The 23,870-nt window shown below is 53.4% G+C and overlaps 1 protein-coding gene across 1 annotated transcript in view; it reads right to left on the bottom strand.

Moving 5' to 3' along the window:
* Positions 1-950: 950 nt before the first annotated feature.
* Positions 951-23,870, bottom strand: part of LOC144734129 (mannosyl-oligosaccharide 1,2-alpha-mannosidase IA-like) — a 434,227-nt gene continuing 411,307 nt past the window's right edge. The window contains exons 6-13 of the mRNA XM_078616197.1: positions 11,400-11,494; positions 9,320-9,443; positions 8,083-8,176; positions 4,990-5,105; positions 3,349-3,592; positions 2,409-2,581; positions 2,044-2,159; positions 951-1,199 (exon numbers count right to left, since the gene is read on the bottom strand). Of these exons, the coding sequence (XP_078472323.1) occupies positions 1,085-1,199; positions 2,044-2,159; positions 2,409-2,581; positions 3,349-3,592; positions 4,990-5,105; positions 8,083-8,176; positions 9,320-9,443; positions 11,400-11,494 (1,077 nt within the window). The 3' untranslated portion in view covers positions 951-1,084. The remainder of the gene's footprint in view (positions 1,200-2,043; positions 2,160-2,408; positions 2,582-3,348; positions 3,593-4,989; positions 5,106-8,082; positions 8,177-9,319; positions 9,444-11,399; positions 11,495-23,870) is intronic.

Below are 23,870 nucleotides of genomic sequence, written 5' to 3'. Positions count from 1 at the left end.
CGTGTAGTAGTAGTAGTAATAATGATGATGATCTGGGGGGAGGGGGGGGTGCATTTTGTTACTCCACTTAACTCTTTCACCGTCTGCATCCCAATCACGCTGCGGGGGTCATTCATGGAGGGGTGGGGAGTGGGGGCAGCAGAGGGCGGAGTGGGCCGTGGATCTCAGAACCGGAGCGGCGAAACGTCACAACCCTTCGCCTGATATCCCCCCACCGCCACCACCACCAAAGGTCTCTCCCCTCTCTCTCTCTCTCAAGCCCTGCAAGCAGTGGACAAAGGAGCAGCATCTCTCGCTCTCTCTCCGTGCCCGTCTGCCAGATAAGAACCTCGGAAGAGATGGACACCAACGAGTTCGAAACCGAATTTGTTCAACGGCGTTTGTGTCCGGCCATTCGTGACCGTGGTGAGGCCATTGGGTGTGACTACCCACGACAGAGGTTGGATTGAGACAGGGCGTTTGATAGAATTTAGGAAAAGATCCGACTTAACTTTTGGGAAATTATACGTTGGATAGGGAAGAACTGAATGGTGGCTGCCACAATGGCTTGTTTGCTCGGCCGGTTAGCAAGAGGGATTTACAGCTCGTACTGTCAAGAGTGCTTTGAGAAAAACATGGATTTTCATAAAAATCAAGAAACTCCCTGTGCAAAATCTCAATCATTTTGTCCATTGGTACGAATCGTTCTCATCCCCCCCGGGGGCGTAACCACGGCGAGCTGAGCCGTCGCTTAACGTGAAGCGCAGGTTGCAGCTGCCGCTGCTGAGGTCTCCAGAAGTGAAGGGCAATCGGTCGATATTAAATGCTTCCCTCCCTGGTCAAGACGCCACGATCACAACTGGGACACAACCAGTACCGAAAACACAAAACAATAAAACAAAGGATCATCTAATTACTAGGTGAAAGGGTTGAGAGTTTGGGGGGGGGGGGGAGGTTGGGGGGGGGGGGGTGTGCTCCCTGTGCAGAACCAATCAAGAGGCCTCGAGGTTTGGGTCGACGAGGCAAACCCACGGGGGGGGGGGGGGGGGGGAGACGTCTCCCCACCCGCCCTCCGGGCCGGCGCGTGCGTGGGCGGCGACGGGCGCTACTGCGAGCCGGTGCCGTTGGCGCGCAGGACGGGCAGGGGGTGCGCCTCGGTGTTGAACACCCAGCGCTCGAGCGGCAGCAGCGAGTCGTCCGAGAAGAGCAGGTAGAGGTACCTGCGGAGTCACGGCGGGCGGGCGGGCGGCGCTCCGTTAGCGCGGGAACTTCGATCCAACGTGCGCACGGACGCGACGTTGAGAGCGCGCGGGCGCGACGGGCGAGTTCTTTCGCCCGTGGGCACGCACGCACTCGCTGTCCTTCCCCCCGCACCTCCGATTAGCACGGCTGGCTACGCGCGGTGCGACAGAACTTGAACGGACATACGTACAAACACGGCACAGACCCATGTGTTATGGGTTGACCGAAACGAGCGGCCGACGGATCACCCGTGCTCCCTCCCAGCAGTGCCACCCTTCCTGTGCTTGTCACGCATGCGCATAAACATCCCACCGAATGGTTTTTAACAGACCGTTGGGGCAAGCTATGAGCGAGTATCAACAGAGGCTGGCACAGCATGGGCTGGGTCGACCTAGGGGAGGTCCAGGACCAGTTCAATGTTAACCGTTGTTATTGGCCATGAGCCGGAATCGAACTCAGGCCAGTGGGTTCATACCCGCAGCTCACAAACAACTGTACCTCCGTTTCTCGCGTATGGCACCAACAAACACACGCGTACATGCACGCACATCCACACGCACATATCAAAAACAACAACTGCCATTCGCCACTAAGTGGTGGTGACGTCACCACAGCGCTTGTGCCAGGCTATATGTCCCATGACCTCCGCTGGCAGGAGGTCATGGGACAGACTCAGGTGCCATGGGTTGACCGACTGAGATGACCGACAGATGAACCGCTGGTGCCCCCTGCTGTGCCAACTTGCTACATTTTAGCCGCCCGGCACTACGCCCGTCGTTGCGAGCGTCGCTCCTCCACACACACACACGCACGCACACGTACTTGAGCGTCTCGGCAAGGAAGAAGCTCTGCTGCACGTCGTCGTGAGCTGGCGATGAAGAGTAGACGTCTCGGATGCCCGAGAAGCCGCCCTCCACGCGGCAGTACTTTTCCAGCGCCTGCGCCAATGAGGTCACAGAGGAGGGATGCCAGCACTGCGTGAGAATCATCATCATCGGGCCATGATCTATCCACTGCTGCGTCAAGGCCTAAGTTGACCTCTCTCTCAACTACGAGAGCGAGGAGGAGCAGACACCATGCGGCGGCGGTGCGGTGCTAAAATGACGCATGACGCCGAGAGTGCATGTGCACCAAGCTAGATGCGGCCGTGCGATCGCCCCCATCCCCCACCCCCATCCGCCTCTAACCTGCACGGCCTCCCAGCCCCACGCGCGGTACTTGGGGTCCCGGGTGAACCGCCAGAGGTAGAAGTACGTCTCCACCACCTCGGGCCGCAGGATGTAGTACTTCTCACTCTGCCGCGTGGCCACGGCGTCGGCGCCGCCCTCGAAGCGGAACGTCTCCGGGCCCAGCTTCAGCGCTGTGCACGCACACGGACACACGCACGGACACACAGACACACGGACATGCACGGACACACATGCACGGACACACATGCACGGACACACACGCACGGACACACACGCACGAGCACACAGACACACGAACGCACGAACACACAGACACACGAACACGCATGCACAAACACACAGACACACGCATGCACAAACACACAGACACACGCATGGACACACAGACGCACGGACACACGGATGGTCATTGCGATGGCACCCAGAGGTCAGATAACCAAGGTGAAGGGTAACAGACAGACAATATTATAGATTGACTGTGTGGGCAGTCCTAGAAGAAGGTGTCAAACTGATTGATAAGGCGAAGGCATAGACGCAGATGGTGGTGATGAAATTGAAAGAGAGGTCACTGAAGGATGCGTCGACTGCGTAGCGAGGGATGGACCTAAAGCCAGGTGGCGGTGATGAGACCGTCAAAACAGAGCACATGATGGAAACACGTTCAGGAGCTAGATGCCAATGTCGAGGACTGCTGGACGCGGCGAGGGGGCTTCAGGAGTGAGAGTTTGTTTCGCGTTTCTATTCCTCCTCCTCCGTTGAAGGAGCACAAACTGCCGTGACTTGACGATAAACTTGGGACGTCAGCCTGCCGAGATCGCCACGGTCGCGAGATCGCCCTGCGGGAAGCCGGAAGCGAGAACGTGCGGCGGCGGACGGCATGGGCCTCGGCGAACCGACCCCCCCCCGCCCCACCCCATTGACCCGGCTGCGGACTCACCGGCGCGGTTGTACGACTCGTGGCAGGTGTGCGCGATCTCGGCGGCGAGCGCCAGGTGGCCGCCCGTGGCCTCCGCCCCCTGGGCGCCGGCCTGGGGGGACGACGCGCCGTCGGCGCCGAGGGCGAACATGCCGCCCGTGAAGCACGCCAGGTGGCCCATCTTCCTCTCCAGGTAGCCGCTGCGCCACTCGCCGAAGAAGGTGAGGCCACCCTCTGACCTCCGCAGAAGGTGAGCCTCGATCGCCTGCGGACGGAGCGAGGGATGGAACGCGCGTCAGTGACGCGGGGCCGCCGCGAGGGTCGTGGACGAGTGCGGCTGTTGAGAGCTCGCGTGAGTTCACGCGGATTTGTTGTGCGCGCGGCCCGTTTGATGGAGGTTGTTCCTTCGTGCGGAGTCAAACGTCGGACATCGTGCCCGTACAACCAGAAATAAAATTGAGCCTGGACGTGATGTAAAATTTGTTTCCAATCGTGAACAATTATATATGGAAAAAAACAGAAACAAAAGGCAATTCCATTTAATGGCCCCTTCCATAGGAATGTAGAATTTCCATCGCTGGCTCGAGGCTGCCAAGGCACCCGTCCATTTACTCTTTTAGAGCACGGAGACATTTTCTCTTCTGCAACTTTTGACGGGACATTCCTACGATGGTTGAGTAGCATTTGCCAAAAATAACAATGTAAAAACTATCTCACCAAATTGTGATTTTAAACTGTTTAGGATTTCACACTGTTGGAATATTCTATTACAAAACTCGCGTTTTCGTCAAACGTTTGTTTTCTTTTTGTTAACAGATTAAATGGATGTGGTGATCATCTATGGGCTCTGCTCGTTGCCCAGCTACTGGAGATAAACATTCCCTGGCAATGCCAGTTCACTCAGTGGGCCTCCTGTGGTGACTGGCAAATAGCAGTGACTCTGGGGAAATTAAACTGCATCCGTAAGACTTGTACTCATGTGCGTGTGCTTCTCTGAACCTCAAGGATTATGAAGACAATTAGAAATATCATAACGGTGCCTATGACTTTCTGACCTATGGGCATTAGCAATGAGGCCGAAGACTCCTACGCGTGTCTGTCTTACTCTGGCTTTCTGAACCACAGGAATAAACGGTGAATCCTGAGAAATCCCAAGTTTGCTTCATTCTGTATTCTGAGCCATGCGCATGCATGCCATCAGTTTTTTTCCAGGATGATATACACGTACACCCGCGCTACCATAGAGTGCAGTCGCTTTCACAATTGTACTCGCGTACAGTGTCTTGAAGAACAACGGCGCGATGCCCTCTCTCGAAATCAAATTAACGCCGAGCCGCTTGGGAAAGGGTTTAAAACGGTGAATCCTACGAAATCCCTTCTGGATTCTGAGCCATGGGCATTAACGCTGAAGCCTAAGAAACCCCAAGCGAGCAATCACCCGGATTCTCCAGAACCCGAAGAGTAACAGCTCCCCCCCCGCCGCTGTGATCGAGGCCCGTCACAGTCGTGACACCGACGTCACAGTCGCGGCACGCGGTCGGTGTCACGTGCCGCTGTCTGTCGCGTCGATGGCCGAGTGGGCGGGGCGAGGAGGGGCGGGGCGAGAAGGGGCGGGGCGAGGAGGGGGGCGAGTAGGGGGGCGAGTAGGGGGGCGTTCCGTACCTGCATGGCGTCGTCGTAGAGGCGCCGCGCCTGCGTGTCCGTGCGGTCCGACATGAGCCACGCCTTGATGAGGTACTCGTAAAAGCTGTCTCCGAGCCCGCCCACCGACACGTGGTCTGCACGCGGGACGCACGCGCAAAGTCCACGAGGCGAACGCTCGCGAGCGGAAAGGGGGGGGGGCTAAGGCTGGGCGTGGTTGTTGCGGTGGGGGGGATTTCAGGTGGGTTAATAATTCACTTTGTAACACGATTTTTGTTCCTGGGTAGTAAGTGTTATTTCCTAATTGCTTATGCCTCAAACGTATAGAAAATGGATTATTATTCCCCACAAACTTTGCTTCAGTGACCAGGACTTTACGTGAAGGAACGACACAAATGCACGTTTTCTCATTGAAAATAGGTACATTTCAGAATATCAATGTCCTGGTCACTGAAGCAAAGTTTGTGGGGAATAATAGCCATTTTCTGCACTTTTGAGGCATAAGCAATTAGAAAATAACACTTACTACCCAGGAACAAAATAATAATAAATTTGTTACACAGTATTATTAATGGAGTGGATTATTAACTTTGCTTGTGTCTTGGTCACAAAAGCAACGTTTGTGGGGAATAATATATATTTTCTCTACTACCCAGGAACAAAAAATATAGTTTTGTTTGTTACACAGTGTTATAATCAGCGTATGGGGAAATCACTGCTGGCAGCGGCTATTGTGGCAAGCTGAGTTGTGGGTGAGGCTTCGAAGTGAGGCCAGCCACTGGGCGGCCCCGAACCACGGTGAGATCGCTTCCACGAAGATTCCCAAGCCGTGTCCCCCCCCCCGGTGTCTATCAAGTAACACACAACATCTGGTCTGACGTAGAACAAAGACCCCCCCCCCCCCCCCCGTACAGCCTTAACAGACTTGTCGGGTCAAGCGCTGTTAGCGAGCAGCACCTAATGAAGGTCAATAGCGGCACGCAAAGGGGTGGGGGGGGGGGGGCAACGCCACGCCCGGCCGCCTTTGTCTCCCCCACAGTTCTGATGTTACTCATTCCAAGGCCGAGTCGACCTAGGGGAGGGCCCAGGGGCAGTTCAAATATTTGTCACCAATGTGATGCAAAGACAAAGAAACACACACTCGTGCACCCGCCCCCCCTCCCTGCCAACTTTTTTAAAATTTAAAATACAATGGAAAATAAATCGCATCAAATCACCTGGAGAATACGGTATTCCGTCCACTCGTAAACAACAGTTATCCGTTTATTTAATTCCCGGTGCATCTCCTGTCAGCATGTTCAGCCTCTGCTGTCTTGCTGTGGGGGTTTGGCACCGGCTGGAGAAGACGCTCTGTGCTTGCATCAAGACACCCGCAAGTGCTATCCGGGAAGTAATTGGCAAAAATAGAAGATCAGCCTGCTCTGAAGTAAAAATTAAAGCCATCGATCAAGAGCTGGGCCCTCGCCTGCGCGCTGGCGAGAGGGGGGGGGGGGGGCTCGTTGGGTGTCGAAATTTAAGTTGCGCCACGACGGCTCAGCCCGCCTGCGCACTTTCGCTGGTAATGTGGCAAGGCCCTCAACGAACCGCCGGCGTGGAGAATACCCCCTCTAGATTTGAAGCTTTCGTGACTGCAAGGATTCATATTCTTAGGTTTTTTCGGTAAAGTCACGTAGGTAAAAAAAATATTAAAATTAATAAAATAAAAAATCACGACGTTTCAGAGGCAACACAAGCTTCCGTCTTAAAAAAAAAAACCTAAGAATAATACCCCCTCTGGCTACACCCCGTCGACTGAACGCTTCTGCCGTGCGGTCACATGAGCGTACAATCGGGGATGGAATTTGGTACCAACAACAACAAAAATACATGTGCAGTAAATCCTTGTTAATTCGACACATGGGCCCTCTGGCCTTGCCGAATCTTCCAATATTTCGAATTATGTACAACGGTACTCCCCGATGCCTCCTGCCCCAATTTAATTTTTTCCCCCCCAAACTCTTCATACACCATCAACAACAACCGCCATTCGCCACTAAGTGGCGGTGACGTCACCGCGACGCTTGTGCCAGGCCAAGTGCACCTTGAGGCCACGTGAAGTGTCGAACGCCCGCTGGCAGGAGGTCACAGGGCAGACCCCAGTTGCCACTGGTCGACTGACCGAGATGACCAAGATGACTGGCTGATGCACCACCTGTGCCCCCTACTGTACCAACCATACACATTGACACACCTGCATCAATTCTATCCAAAGCTTTGGATTTGTCTCGCAGACCAAGGGATTTGTACTTCAGTCCCTTTCTATTACTTCTTGATGTAGGTGTGGACGACATTTCTGAGAGGGCTGGCTTGCACACAGAGTGCATAAACAAGGTGAAGTCCAAAGCAACAGCAGCTGTGCACTAATACTCGCCATGCGTACCGCCACTACACTCGGTCATTGTTTAGGCCATGCGTCGCTCCACGCGCATGCTGACATTGGACCATTCGGTACGGCAATTCGGCTCGTGGCGAATTGCTAATACTGTATACATGCCGAAAGCGCAGCTGTGCCCAATTATTCCTAATTACGAATGACGAAATACCGAAATAACGAGGTTTTACTGTATATAAAAAAAACTATCTCCATAATTTCAATTTGCCTCCTTTCCATTGGTGGCCTTGAAGAACCGGTGCTGAGATTATATCCCTGGCTCATTGCCAGCTTCGAAATGCTGGTCAGGGGATGAGTCAATCCCTGATGAGGATTTTAATGAATGACCTCTCAAATGTGAGACCCAACCAGCCTTACAAGAGCAAAATATGATAAGTGTGGGTGGGGTGGGGGTGTGGTTGCAGCTAAGGCAAGCAATTGACTAACAAATGCAATACTGAGTTCAAAATTTGGTAAGGGTAGAACGAAGCCCAATCATCCCTTGAATGTCGACGAAACGAGCTTCGCTTTTTTCGGGAAGTCAACGGCGATTGTCTTGACGCAAGGATTTGGTTGCAGTCGTTGGAATGTAGAATGTATACCTACTGGCGAAAGGAGACGGAGTTACTGACTAACGGAGGAGACATTCTTCGACCCAACAAACGTGTGAACATCAGTGGGCGAGCTCTGCGCGCTGAACTCACGCTGGCCCCAGTTGCCCGAGTTTGGATGTAGGTAGTTGGGATAGAGTCCATTGGGTTTGGCCATCTTATCCAGGACGTTCCTGATTTTCACCACCTGCAGACACGGCGAGAGATGGCATCACTGGCAGTCCATCAGCCCCGGCTTGAGACTCAAGGTTCCAGGAGTACGATTGTGGTGACTTATATCTATATGTATATTAACGTGTTTACCCAGGAAAGCTTCGCTGAGTTTCAATACTTTACGAACAGGAGGGTCCGCGCGATCGATAATTGAGTGCGAGCAAACGATTCGAAACAAAATCGATCTCATGAAATATGTCCAAGAATAAAGAAGGCGGCAAAGTTGGGCTGAGAAACGCAAGCGTCACGTGACAACAACTTCCCTAAATAACCGGAGACAGCTGTCAGAGAGCCACGAGGCACACAAGGTCGCGTGTTCGCCGACTGCTGGACATCTGTGAACAATAACTTCAGAGCTCATCGGATTCCTCCTCCAGTATAAACAAATATTCGGATTATCGGTCAACCACTGGGGCCGTGATGGATTGGCCTCAGGGTAGAGCATTCGCCGCTTGTCGCAGAGGTTCACGGGGTTTGAATCCAACAGCCACCCTGGTTAACATCGATTCACGTTGTGGGTATATTAACCGTGTTCACAGTGGACGTTATAGGTCTCGTCCACAAATAACTATAAAACTATGTATAATTAATTTTTTACCAGGTTAGGGCTCATTGAGCTATGTGGCTCTTTTTGAGAAGCGACCTGGCCCAAACGTAGCTCAACGAAGTGGATTGCCATCATGTGGCAATTTACATCAGCCAAATACTCTGAACGCACGTCGATTCTACACGTGGAGTGAAAAACCGAAGAGCCCGGAGAAAAATCTACATGACCACGGGGAGAGAGATACGCGAACTCCAAATATACAGACTGACGTCAGGGATCGAAGAGCCACGACCTCCAGTATACCAGGCGAGGTAGTGAACATCTCCCCACCATGGCGCCCAAAAAATTACACGCAAATCATTCAACTGGCAAAAACAGATCGCAATCATCGCCCCCCCCCCCCCCTCTGAAAAGAAAACCTGGCAGGATCCTCCTGAAAAAGGGTCACGAGACTCAGCGAAGCTTTCCTGGGCAAACGAGCGGAGTCATAGCGATTAAAATATTCGGTTAGCCAAATTCCCTCCCCCTGAAATCTGTCTGGCTGCACCAAAGCCACGGCCGCTAACTCACCTTCTCGCGGAAGATGGGATTCCCACTCAGCTGGCTCAGGTGCTCAAACTCGAGGTGTAACGTTCCAAACTCCGACAGGATGCTGCAGCCTCCCGATGCCCAGCCCCAGTTTCTTCCCACACCACTGGGATGTGCGCATGGACACACAGCAACAACAACAAAGACAAAGAACCCCCCTATAGCCTTAACAGACTGTTGGGGCAAGTGTTATGAGCGAGCACCTATGAAGGCAAATGCGGCGGCGCACGAGATGGGTGGTGTGGCCAGTGCCACGCCCAACCCCCTTTGTTTCCCCAGTGGTGGTGTTGACACACTGCCCCAGGTACTGATTTAAGGCCGTGTCAACCTAGGGAAGGCCCAGGACTGGTTCGGATATTCGTCACTGATGTTGGCCGTGAGCAGGAAACGAATTCGGGTCACCGGGTTCGCAAATGCACACACACACGCGTACGCACACACAACATGGACACACATGCACAGTACAATACCATGCAATTTGGATTAATAATAGCATTTAAATGCAGGTTCATCTCGAGATACTACACAGAAACAATGGTCATAATTAATTTATGGAGATACACATCATGTTATAGGCACAAGGTCTTGGGCCTGGACTTCTAACCCTTTCCCGTTCCGAGACCACCGCAAATTGCAGGGTGGGGTATCCCATTCACTGCTGAATCTCAGAATGCGCAAGCGGTGAGCGTTAATTTTATTTAGAGAGGCATTGCACTGTTTTTAAAGAAAGTGCACTCACCGCACTAAACTTTAGCGACATGACCGCACCCTACGATAGCTGGCGCCAAACCGTGCCACACGCCTTCCCGCATGGCCTTGTGGGAGCCTCGGTACCGATAAAGTTAGTTTATTTTTTCTTCCGGTTCCATTACGATGACGTACACGTACGTCATTAGAATGGGAAAGGGTTAACAGGGGCAGGGAGTCTACAGCACAGACGGCTGGGGGAAGGGAGTTCCAGACAATCGGGGCAGCAAAGGAGAATGAGCAATCCCCCAATCAACTTGAGGCTTCCACAGAAAGCCTTGGTTGCTAGAGCTGAGAGTTTTGTGGAGGGTAGTGGAGTGAGATGCGAGGGGAGAGGCAGGAGAGTGCGTGGAGGGTAGTAGAGTGAGATGCGAGGGGAGAGGCAGGAGAGTGCGTGGAGGGAAGTGGAGTTAGATAAGAGGAGGATCTTGAAGATGCCGAGTGCGATGTTGACTTTGACCCAGGGCTGGATTGGGTGCCGGTGGAGCAATCGGAGTATTGGGGTGAAGTGGTCCTATTCATTATTGGATGCAGGTGTAGAATAGCCTGGTGGTGGCATTTTCATGGACCATCTGAAGTTCGGAAATGTGGAATTTTGGGAGGCCATGGAGCAGAGAGAGAACTGCGTTCGTTGCGTCGAGTTGTGATGAACATGTGGATGAGGATGCTTAGCGGCAGCTGGGGGTAAGGAAATGGGGGGCGTGGGGGATGTGCAGACGTAGGTAAGAGATCCTGCAGAACAAACGCATAAACTATTTAAAAAGTATCAACTATTTTACTTACGAAGTAAAGCCCACTGAACTGTCGGCTCTTTTTCAGACGCATCCTGGCCACATGTGATGATAGCTCACATCATTGGAATGGCTGATATCATCAGCACACGTGACAATTAATAGTTGCAGCCAAATAACATAAACGTGCGTTTATAAATGTAGAAGGCAAAACCGCAGGAAACCGGAGAAAAATCCACGCGACCACCACGGGGCGAGAGAGAGAGAGAGAACACGCGAACTCCAAATATACAACAACGGGCATCGCCAGGGTCCGGGATCGAGCCCACGACCTCCTTGCGTACCAGGCGAGGGAGATAGCATCTCATATTCTTTGGTTCTTTCGGTAAAGTCACGTATTTATAAAAATAATAAAGTTAATCAAAATAATTAAAAAATAAACAAAAAAAATAAAACCACGACGTTTCGACCGCAACACAAAAATATGAATTCCTGCAGTCACGAAAGTCGAGATAGCATCTCCTCGCCGCCGCAGCACCGGGACAGCACCCCGGAGCGGGGGGGGGGCGTGACGGGGGACTCACGTCTTCAGGTTGACCATGGCCCAGGGGATGCCTGTGGGAGTGTTGAAGGCGGGCAGCAGCCTCTCCCCCAGCTCCACCGCCTTGGTTCGGAAAAACTGCGCGGGTGGGGGGGGGGGAAACAAAAAAAACGAAACCAGACCACGCCGTGCTTAGCCCGGACAGGCTTGTCGGTCGGGAGCAAGCGCCGATTCAAAACGGCATGGCACACACAGCACGTGCCGTGCCGTTACACGTAACGTCTGTCGATGCGCCGCCGGACGAAGGCCTTGCCACACGCCGTGTCGATCACCGTACTTCATCAACGCTTGTCGGCGTGGATTGGTGAAACGGGACTGGTTCAGATACCACTCACCACTGCCTGCCTGTTGCGTTCAGTTTGCAGTCCTTCCTCTGCACCTCCGATTAGAACACGGTTGTATGTATGTTTTGTTAAACCAATGTCGCACTGTAGGTAGCCAGCCGTGCTAATCGGAGGTGCGAGGGAACGCCAACAGACGAAGCACAAAGAGCAGTTCTAAAGAGTTGCTCACCTATACCCGTGCCTGATGGGGTCAGGCCCTGTATTACTCATTCCGACAGAGGTACCTGTGATGACGCAGTACAGCAAGTAGGTTACTGCGGGCCAAAAAAACGAGCGTCGCCCACTCCACGTGTGCGTGCGTCTGTGTGTGTGTGAACTTCGCCGCTCCATTTTTTATTCCACCGAGGAAAAGAAACACGCGCCCTCAAATCATTTTCCGATCGCCACCGGCTTGGTGGAACCTTATTTTACAAATAATCAAGAACGCGGAGATGGCGACACAAGGATTTACCGTCGCGCGCGGACATTATGGTAACAACGCACAGGCCGTCTTTGTTTATTTCCAGAATGGCGGGGCGGAGGGGGGGGTCACCCTAGATGTTCAGGGTGAAAAATCCATTTGACCGGGTCAATGTAATTGCCGGCTTAGCCGTACAGCCCTGTGTGTTAATTGCCACCGGCGCTCGCGACAAGCCCCTGTAAATGAGAAGCGCCTCTGCTCTCTGTCTAGACGTAACCAGTGCTCACGCTCTCGATGGAAAGCACGCGGCGGGCATCATTTCACTCTGGGAGGCTGTGGTAGCCCTTCCTTGCCGCGCGATGGCGGTGCAGACAAACACTTAACCCCGCAGAACAATCCCCACCCCCGAGAAGGTTTTGTGTTGGGTCACCGCACAACAGGCAGGGGAAGGGGAACCCCGTCGCTCCGATCGACCGTCAGGAAAGAGTGCTGTTAGCGAGCACCTATTAAGGCCAGCGAGGCACGTGGGGTCGTGGTGGTGGGGGGCGGCTTCCTGCCACTTCCTGTCTGTCCTCACCCAGCGCACCAGGTGCTCATTTAACACGGAGTCAACCTGACGCTGTGGCCCTATCGCACCAGCGGGTGCCTGGGTATTTGGAATTCGCGCGTCTCTCTCCCCGTGGTGCCGTGGATTTTTCTCCGGGTCCTCCGGTTTTTCCCTCCACGTTAAGAATCGACATGACGCGTTCAGAGTAGTTGGCTGCGCTAAAAATTCCACGCGATGATGATGAGCCCACTTCGTTGAGCTGTCATTTGCGATAGCCCAGGTCGCTTCTGAAAGCGAGCTATCGAGCTCAGTGGGCCTTAACTGCTAAACTAACAAGAGAAGATGTTTAGAGTTGAGTTTCCGCTGGCGATGAGCATCGTGGCGAGGAGTAGGGGTCGGCCTGCGTGAGTGGGAGCGCGGCGCGCATCATAATCCCTGGATCACCGGCGCCCCGTCACTCCGCTACCCACATTCCCTCGGTACGGTCGCTCGCAGTGGGCTTTCCTGGGTGGATGGAGATGGTTTAGTTTTATTTTGTACGTGTTTTGGGTGATTTGTTTACCTTTTTGAACTTTGCACTCCTATCGTGTGTTTGTAACCGTTTGTTGTTGTGACGTTCTTTCCCCGTGCCCCTACTGGACATCTGTGAAAAAAAAAAGCTTCATAGCTCATCGGATACCTCCAGTTGTGAATACATATTCTGATTCTTGATGCTCGTTTAACCGCTCGACGCGGAGGTCTGTGGTTCAAGCCCCCCCCCCCCCCCCGGTCACGCTGGCCGCCCCGGTTAATAGCGCTGTAAAAATACACGCCGTCTGCTTCGCAGCGAGCGTTAAAAACAAACAAAAAAGATCACGTCATGCAAATGAGAGCGGCGGCCCACGTGTGCTGCTGTCACGGTCCAAATTTGTAAAAAAAGACTCGCAAATCCTTCAGTTTGGAAAAAAAAACCCCAAGAGCAACATCGCCACCCCCCACGCCCCCCGCCCCCCGCCCCCCCTAATGGCGAACTTACAGCAACTTGCACGCGTGCTGCCACGTGCACTTTGTGCCGCCAAGGGACAGCTGCCGACACAGGGGGTCCCGCCGAAGGCACGAGCAGCAGCTGAGCATCGGAACGGTTGAGACGAGGGGTGACGTTAAAGGCGCACTTGAGTTACGGAGGCATTTAAGCGCCATATAAATGCAAATCCTTATCGCGCACGCTTACTGGCGCATTCGCAGCGACTGGCTGAAAAATGAACACCCGGCCTTGAGATTCCCGCGACAGATACCAGCCTCCGGGTACGCATTGTGCACATTTGAATAATGCCGTCCATTCAATTCCAAATGCCCTTTTGTTTTTTTGCCGAAAAGAAAGCTACTTCTGCCTGGCAGGTCGCTGCGTGGTGCCAGGGAACGGTCCTGGAAACGACTGCACCCAACCCTGCCGCTGCTGCTGCCGCACGTCTCCTCGCTCCGTAAAGAGACAGTTTTTTGCTGCACGTCAATCAACCGGCATTGCCGTCGAGTTGAAAATGTTTGCAGTCGCGGCTGCGCTCGACTACGCAGACCGAAAAGGCTTGTGGCGTGGTGCCCGGCAGACCCAGGTCGAAAACTGTCATCTCACTGCACTTAAAGAAGGCGACTTGCCCGCGCTACAAGCGCGCGTTCTCAGCCGTGCCAGCTCGGTGACTCTCGGCGTTCCTCCGTCATTTTTCCTCCAACCTGGCCGGACGTCCACTGTGGTGGCCACAGCTCGCTCGACTCAGCCCCTCCATCCAATCGCCTCAAGGGGTCGATAAAATTGGTACCGATCCGTGGGAAGTCAAGAGTTGGTGGTGCTATGCAGCAGCCGTCCCCCCCCCCCACCACAGGAATGTGGACTTCAAATAAAACCGACAGTTGCGGTCGGTCACGTGTTGAAAAACTCCCTGCAGTTCGATGAAATGTCACAATTCAGGGCCTCGTGATTTGACTCCACGACGTCTTGCAATTTATGCCTCGTTCAACGCCTCGTCCCCAAGGTGACGCCTGCATTATAATTACCACCGTTTGCAAGAATCGTAAATTAATCTCGCTTCCCGCGTTCGACTCGACCCGCGCGCTGCGAGCGCAGTGAATTCCCTTCTAATCGATGAACGGCTACAACGCCGGAGTTAAGATTGAATTGAGCTGCGCGTACAACGGCACGTTAACGAGCGCGGGCAGGTAGGCGTACTACATTTGCAAATGCGGGCACGGACGGGGGATGGAGAGGGAGGACGGAGAAGGAGGGAGGGAGGGAAGGTTTGGCTACGCGTATAAACGCAAGTGCCGTGGCTGCCCCGAGTCTGACGTGAATGTTACAGCTGTCACTGCTGCTCAGGACAAAAGCGAGGACTCGGGGAGGCGGAAGGGGAAAAAAACAACCCCCCAAACCCCCAATTCCTCGCGCCGCGACAGACGGAGGTGTCCCGTCAACTCCACTCGCCTTCACGTCGCCAAAGGGCCACTCGCACCCGGCTGCTTCGACAATTCATCATCGCATTCCTTTTTAATGAGAGCGTGTAAACCACTCAACGTTTCAATGCCTCTCGTGTCATAATATTGCCCCTGTATTTGTACGTCGCGTTTATGTTGCGCGCGCGGGCTGGCGGGCGGGCGGGCGGGCGCGTGTGATGCATGGAGTAAATACGTTTGTTTTAATTGTCTTCGAAGCGGCCGGTCGTACACGCGCATGCATTGCGCATTATGCATGCGCGCGGCAGCGCGTCTATGATCTATACGGCGGAATAATGGGAGCAGTTGGTTGGCCCTACTACCGCAGTAGCCACCGCCACAGCGTCAATGGAAGGTGGTATCAATCCGTGGTGTGGGCCACCTCTAGGTTGACTTAGCCCGAGGCGAAAATAATCCCTTAATTTTATACGTAGGCTTTCCCGACCAACATGAAGATTCTTAATTCGTGTATTTTTGGGTGTAGATCGTTGGGTGCATAATGACCACTCGATGTGACTGGACTCTGTTGGGCGGTGGAGGGTTTATCGTTAAAAATTGACGTTGAGCTTCATGCTTCATTTTAAAAGAACAGCTCTCACTGAGATATTAGTTGCCGTTGAACTGCACTAAAGTCCACTCATAAATCGCCTGTGATGTTTGCGGCTGGCGCTGTGGTCAACCCGTCGTGGCAACTTGCGAGTTTAGATCCTGGTGTGGGGGGTCGATGCGGCCTGTCATCTCTCTGGGGATGACAGAATCAGTAAGTGCTCTGCTGGAAATCGACAATGATCATCCCATGCATAAATTACACCCTCCCCCACCCAGCCCCCCCCGTACCGATCGCGTAAACGTAGAATTTCCACCGCTGCCTCACGTACACCAACGTTTGAGCGGTGAGACAATTTTATCCATAACAGAAGTTTTGTTTGGGTCTGATCGCGTCAATATAAATGTTGTCGTTAAACCCGCCATCACCCGGCGTAGCCAACTAGTGAGCTTTGTCAAGTAAACGACTCTTGCCAATCTAGATTTGAAGTTTTCGTGACTGCAGGGATCCATACTCTTTGGTTCTTTCGGTAAAGTGACGTGGGTAGAAAATTAAATAAATTAAATCACGACGTTTCGGGCGCAACACAAGCGTCCGTCATCAGGTGGGACAACCACAATTCGTTACTAGTTCAGCAGTCCGGTGTGCTGGGAAAGTCAACCCAAAACCATTTTAAATTCGACTACAGACATTTGTACCCCGCACTCGGAAAACAAGAAGCACCTGGCGCGAGGGAAACGCAAGGCGGGTCACGCGTGGTGGATCCTGGCCCTCACACCTCGGGGTGCTGCAGTCACCCAAATAGGATGCCCGCCAAAAGGGTCTTCTTTTGTCACGAGTCAAAAACTCGCAAGAGGCGTGCGTGTGTGCGTGTGTGCGTGTGTGGGGAGCGGTAGTGTAGCGGTTAGCGCACTGCACTACGAGCCTGGCGACCTGAGATCGATTCCCGCACACGGCCAACGCCAGTGATGATTATCTAAACCGGTCCTGGGCCTCTCTTAGGTTGACTCAGCTTAAAATGAGTGCCTGGTGCGATGTGTAAACATCGCCACTGGGGAGACAAAGAGGGCCGGGCGTGGTGCTGGCCACCCACCCCCTCGTGTGCCGTGCCGGCCTTCGTAGGTGCTTGCTAACAGCACTTGCCCCAACAGTCTGTTAATTCTATACGGGGGATCTTTGTCTTTGTTATGAACGTGCAAATAAGCGCACACATTTGCCATAAAACCAGGTCACTTACGCTCGTGAGCCAAGGACGATGCATTTTTCCCCCCCCCGCGTCACGTATTCCCCACAGCGGAACAACGAAGGGGACCTGGGCAGTATGCATGTACTGCCGAGCTTCTTTCGCACCGTACGTAGCCAACCGCGCTAACCACTGCGGGGACTTCTGCCTCGTGTACCTGTGAGGGTCTTTCTCACACACGTAGTCTGCACGCTCTCCCCGTCTGTCTCGCTGCGGAGCCGCTCGCGTGGGTCGGGTGAATGGCCCACCGTGTGCTTCTGTTCGATGAACGGATTTCTCTCCGAGCTCGGGTTCACCAAATATTGAACGCGCAACGCAGAGCTTGCAGGACGAGGGCGCTCTGCGGTCGCGCGTGAGCCGTGCTGAGAGGAGCAAACTTGACGGAGGATTTAGAAAAGGGATTTAAACTTGGAATTTAAATTAAGCTATTTGAACAATTTTTTTTTTTATTTTACCAGCTATACAGCTCTTTTTTCACGAGTGACCTGGCCGCAAATGATAGCTCAATGAAGTGGCTTTCATCGCGTGGAAATTTATAGCAGCCAAATACTCCAAAACGCACGTTGATTCTAAATGTGGACGGAAAAACCGGAGGACTCAGAGAAAAATCCACGAGACCACGGGGAGAACATGCAGACACCAAATATACAGCAGGCGTCATGGGCGGGATTGAACCCACGACCTCCTCTATACCAGGCGAGGTACTTAACTTTTCGCCACCGTGATGCCCTCGAACTCAGGTTCTCACCCAGGTTCTGAGCAGGGCTGGTTGAGTGCTCTGACACAGATGTAGACTTACTCTGCTGTAAAAAAAAAAAAATCGAACTACTCTTTAAAGGCAAATGCTACCTTGCGCACACACACAAACACTGTGTTTTTTATGTCATCTCTGTGCATTTCTTGGGACAAAATAATTGCGAGGCACGAGCGTCAGGGCCGACGATAGAAACCTCCGTTCTCGTGGCCATAAAAGCTCTCTCCGTTTGTATTCGTTCTGACAAAATATACTCGCAAAATATACAAAGCGAACAATGTCGCGTCTCAGAAATATCAGCAATATTCCGCCGAATAATTGCGACTGCGCCCATTTGCATCGTACGACGGTTGGCAAGCCTCCTCCGCAATACGTGGCACAGTCAAAACACTTCCAAAATAAACGTCGCGGAAACACTTAGCCCGCGACTGGTGGCCAGAGCCTCGCGGCGTCACGGTGGCGGATGGTCCCACAGGACGGCACCGCAGGAACACTTCGATGGGGCCACAGGGTGGTAACACTCGCACCTTGCAGCAACATGGGGCCTGAGTTCAATTCCCGACCTGGGCGCCTTTCTACGTGTGGAGTTTTAACGTTCTCTCTCTACCCCCCCTGTTCAGCATGGGTTTTCTGCCGGGCCTCTCCGGTTTCCTCCCAGAGCTTAAAAAGCAAACAACGTACAACAATGTAACGGTCATTTGTGAAACATCAAAATTCTGCAAAATGACCTGCAATTCACTCAATGGGGGATTACGCATAGCGGCAGCAACATCGTCAGCCAACGATGAAAACTCGGTAGCAAGGACTATCCTCCTGACAAAGAGACTTGAGACTCAGCGAGGCATTCCTGGGTAAACAAGCGGGAAAAAATATACATAGGCGTCTCTTTACGAGGCCTCTCTAACCGAACTACAAGATGTGCTCCTGCACTCTCGGCATCGTGAACGAGTCATCACGTCGCACTACGTAACTGCCGAGCCGTTGGTCGAAATTCCACATTCCTTTGGTGGAGGCCAGCCTCACCGTAAGGACGGCGACCGCCGATTTCCCACGAAGTGGTGCACATTTTAAGGGCCCTTGAGGGGGTGATGGGCTGGGTGAAAGCCCCCGGCGAGTGACTTGAACTCGTGACCTTCTGGCTGGCTTAGACCATCATCATTTTGCAGTGACCTATCCACTACTTCAAGGAGGCCTTCCCCCAAGCCGTCGCGCTTTCCTCATGGACGAGACGGATTGTTGGCGGGCATATTTACATGCGTAAATATTTATGTATGTACCCTCTGAGGGCTGGGAGTAAGCAGAACAAAGTGAAAAACCAAACTTGATGAGGCCATCGCACTCACTGCACCTGAGCACCTGCTTTAATCTCTCGTGCGAGCCCAGGATTTTGAACGGAGAGGAGCTCAGCAGTGTTCTCTCGGTGCGTGGTCGCGGGTGCTTTGCTGCAGAACTGGGCGACCATTGCAACTGCTCGAATGAGCGACCACCACACTGCCCCGGCCACGTGAAAAACACGCATCGCAAGGATCCTGAGGGTTCGGTGTTAATGGCCAAGGCTCAAAGCCAGACTCGGTTACCCTCATGGTCTTCATGTGTTGATGCCCGAGGATAAGACAGCCAGACCAAGACACCGTTAGAACTGTTTATAGTTCATTGTTAGTGCTCGCAGGTTGGAGAGCGAGGTTATGGCACAATTAACGTAGTTCATGTTTCATTGGCAATGCCGGGAGCCATACTACGGGAGGTCTTAAATGATGCTTCCAGTTCAATCGAGTCCCAAGACTCACAGTTGTAGGCTCACACCAAAATAAGTTTAAGATTAGGTGTGAACGCTCAAGACTTCAGACTGAGCCAATCGATAGTAGGTTCGAGGGTTAAACGCTTACGTAAAATTTGAGAAGATTGTTCACACAACAATCGGGCCCAAAGTGGGAATCGAACCCGGCTGGCTTTTGGCTCTGCTTGGAGTGCCCTAGGGTCGTGTACACCTCGTTAACAAACGGGAGCTGCCAAAACCTCTTCGATATTCGGAGATGGTGGCAGAGTGCCGGGACGCAGCGTGTGGCACCATCGGCAACCTCTCGCCACCACACCACCACCACCACCGAGAGAGAGAGACGCATTTAGAAAGAAGACGCTCCACTCAACGGCTGGAGTACACGCACGCACACACGTGTGCACACGCACACACGTGCATGCACGCAAACACGTGCGTGCACACACGTGGACGCACACGTGGATGCACACACGCACGGAAAGTACATGCACACGCACACAGTTACACAAATATCGTCTTACATGAACAAATATCCCCCGCACAGCCTTAAGAGACTGTTGGGGCAAGTGCTGTTAGCGAGCAGCACCTACGAAGGCCGGCACGGCACACGAGGGGGTGGGTGGCCAACACCACGCTCGCCCGCCTTCGTCTCCCCAGTGGCGACGTTCGAAAACCCTACCAAGTATTCGTTTGAGGCTGAGTCGACCTAGGGGAGGGCCCGGGACCGGTTCAGATATTCTTCAGTGGCCGCGAGCGGGTATGGAACTCGGGTCACTGCTCCCCGCACGCGCGCGGAGCGCACCACTTTTCCTCCGAAAGCCCCCAGCCGAGTGCGTGACTGAACGCTCGGATGAACCCGAACGGCACGCACGCACTCGCACGAGCCCTGGCAAGGACACCCACCCTGGAGGGAATGGCTGCGACGCGTCCGACGCACTCAACCGTGCACTCGCCGATGCAAACATTACAACCCGCGCCCTCCCTCCCCACTCCCCCGTCTCTCTCTAAAACACTTAAATCCAAAATACATGGATATACGCAAAACACGCCCAGACTTAATCATTTATTAAAGTCCGTCCCAATTTTGTTTTGCTCTCGTTTCGTATGCGCAATCTCTTGAGCCCGTAAAAGGGGAAACCGCAGTCCCCAACATTGTTAGTCGAAAACAAAAAAGACGAGGTGTGACTGTATATGCGTTCCGTTTGTATAAAATGTATTTCCACGAACAAAGGGATGAGAGTTTGTTGGGTATACATTTTTTACGGTTGATACCCGTCTGAAATAATTTCCAATGCTGCACTCTCTGATAAAATGGTGGACAACTGCTGACGGTAGGGTGAGGGACGCCAAACGTCTTGCAAATTGTGGTGTGGCCACAGAAATAAACTATTGTACAGGTCTACTTCTAGGTTGGCTCCGTGTGCAAAGTGTGTCCACCAGCACCACTACAAGCCCTACCAGCACCACCACTATCCCACTCAGCGCCACCACTATCCCACCCAGCACTACCACTATCCCACCCAGCACCACCACTATCCCACCCAGCACCACCACTATCCCACCCAGCACCACCACTATCCCACTCAGCACCACCACTATCCCACTCAGCACCACCACTATCCCACCCAGCACCACCACTACCCCACCCAGCACCACCACTATCCCCACCCAGCACCACCACTATCCCACCCAGCACCACCACTATCCCACCCAGCACCACCACTATCCCACTCAGCACCACCACTATCTCACTCAGCACCACCACTACCCCACCCAGCACCACCACTATCTCATCCAGCACCACCACTATCCCACCCAGCGCCACCACTATCCCACCCAGCACCACCACTACCCCACCCAGCACCACCACTATCTCATCCAGCACCACCACTATCCCACCCAGCGCCACCACTATCCCACCCAGCACCACCACTATCCCACCCAGCACCACCACTATCCCACCCAGCACCACCACTATCCCACCCAGAACCACCACTATCCCACCCAGCACCACCACTATCCCACCCAGCACCACCACTATCCCACCCAGCACCACCACTATCCCACCCAGCACCACCACTATCCCACCCAGCACCACCACTATCCCACCCAGCACCACCACTATCCCACCCAGCACTACCACTATCCCACCCAGCACCACCACTATCCCACCCAGCACCACCACTATCCCACCCAGCACCACCACTATCCCACCCAGCGCTACCACTATCCCACCCAGCGCCACCACTATCCCACCCAGCACCACCACTATCCCACCCAGCACCACCACTATCCCACCCAGCGCCACCACTATCCCACCCAGCGCCACCACTATCCCACCCAGCACCACCACTATCCCACCCAGCACCACCACTATCCCACCCAGCACGCCACTATCCCACTCAGCACCGCCACTATCCCACCCAGCACCGCCACTATCCCACCCAGCGCCACCACTACCCCACCCAGCACTACCACTATCCCACCCAGCACCACCACTATCCCACCCAGCGCCACCACTACCCCACCCAGCACCACCACTATCCCACCCAGCGCCACCACTATCCCACCCAGCGCCACCACTACCCCACCCAGCACCACCACTATCCCACCCAGCACCACCACTATCCCACCCAGCGCCACCACTATCCCACCCAGCGCCACCACTACCCCACCCAGCACCGCCACTATCCCACCCAGCACCACCACTACCCCACCCAGCACTACCACTATCCCACCCAGCGCCACCACTATCCCACCCAGAACCACCACTATCCCACCCAGCACCACCACTATCCCACCCAGCACCACCACTATCCCACCCAGAACCCCCACTATCCCACCCAGCACCACCACTATCCCACCCAGCGCCACCACTATCCCACCCAGCGCCACCACTATCCCACCCAGCACCGCAAGTGGCTCACCCAGCGGCACCATTAGACTTCTCCAAATTATCGCAGCGTGGTTTTTGTTTTATAGCTGCCTTAACAGCAGCACACATGGATTCACTGGCGCGACCGCAAGTGTTTACAGCAGCTAATCACATCACAATATGTTCGCTGTGCATGCGTGCACCTGCCTGTGGCTCGCGCGCGTTCACGCGTGCCGTTCACTGGCTCGCTCGCTCGCACGCTCCACCGACGAAGGAATACACAAATCCAAACCCGGAGCGACGCTCACGAGTTGCGGTGGCCCATTTAGCTCAATTGGGCATCATTGAGCATACACGCATTTTGCATGGCTAATGATGCCATCAACCCCTCCATGAGCACCTGCGGCCAAAAACTACCCCCCCTCCCCCCAACCCCCCTCCCTCGCCCTCCAGTTGCTCAATCCATCGATTGCTCAATTGACCGAATTGTGGATTTATTGTGGCCTTCCGAACGGGCAACGTGGCGTTGCATCAACGGCCGTCACGGCCCATGTCGCGAGCGGGTGAGCAGTTCTGGCGCGATGCCGCCGAGCAGGAATCTCTGCGCGTGCCGAAGTAAAGGAGTCGCATTGCTTGCCGTGCAGCTGGCAAAAAAAAAAAACTGTTTGCAGATCCAGAGTGCCCGCTTCTTTAATATTTTACAAGCAGTCGCGTTCCAGCTGGGCGGTGCAGTTGTTCCGAGCGCTCCGCTCGCAGTCGTCAAGAGTGAAATGTAACGCGTCCAACGTGAGTAAGGGGCAGTGTGAGTTCTAGATTTGAAGCTTTCGTGACTGCAAGGATTCATATTCTTAGGTTTTTTCGGTAAAGTCACGTAGGTAAAAAAATTAAAATTAATAAAAGTAAAATAAAAAATAAAATAAAAATCACGACGTTTCGGAGGCAACGGAAGCTTGTGTTGCCTCCGAAACGTCGTGATTTTTATTTTATTTTTATTTTACTTTCATTAATTTTAATTTTTTTACCTACGTGACTTTACCGAAAAAACCTAAGAATAGGGCAGTGTGAGCCCAAGCACCTGCCCATTTCTCCTGCCCCGCGGGCACCTTGGCCTCGGGCTTTGTCGTTCGAGGAACGTCTGAACGGCAGCGTCGCTCGCGCTCCGTACTGGGCTCTGGTTTAACAAAAAAAAAAAACGGGTGCCACGGTGGCTAGGAGATGTTAACTAACTCGCCTGGTATACAGGAGGTCGTGGGTTTGAGCCCGCTCTGACGCCTGTTGTGTATTTTGGAGTTTGCACGTTCACCCCATGGTCACCGTGGATTTTTCTCCAGAATCCTCCGGGTTTTTCGCTCCAAATTTAGAATCAAAATGCTTTTAGAGTATTTGGCTGCTATGAAACGTCCGCATGACAAACCACTTCATTGAGCTATCATTTGTGGCCAGGTTTCTTCTGAAAAAGAGCCACAAGCATTTTCATCTCATCACCTGTCAATGGCAGTTATCGTAT

Source organism: Lampetra planeri, chromosome 50 (genome assembly GCF_965212315.1).
Source record: "Lampetra planeri chromosome 50, kcLamPlan1.2.h2, whole genome shotgun sequence".
NCBI classification, from domain to species: Eukaryota; Metazoa; Chordata; class Hyperoartia; order Petromyzontiformes; family Petromyzontidae; genus Lampetra; species Lampetra planeri.
The sequence above is the reverse complement of the archived record's forward strand: the minus strand, read 5'-3'. Positions and strand labels throughout refer to the sequence as shown.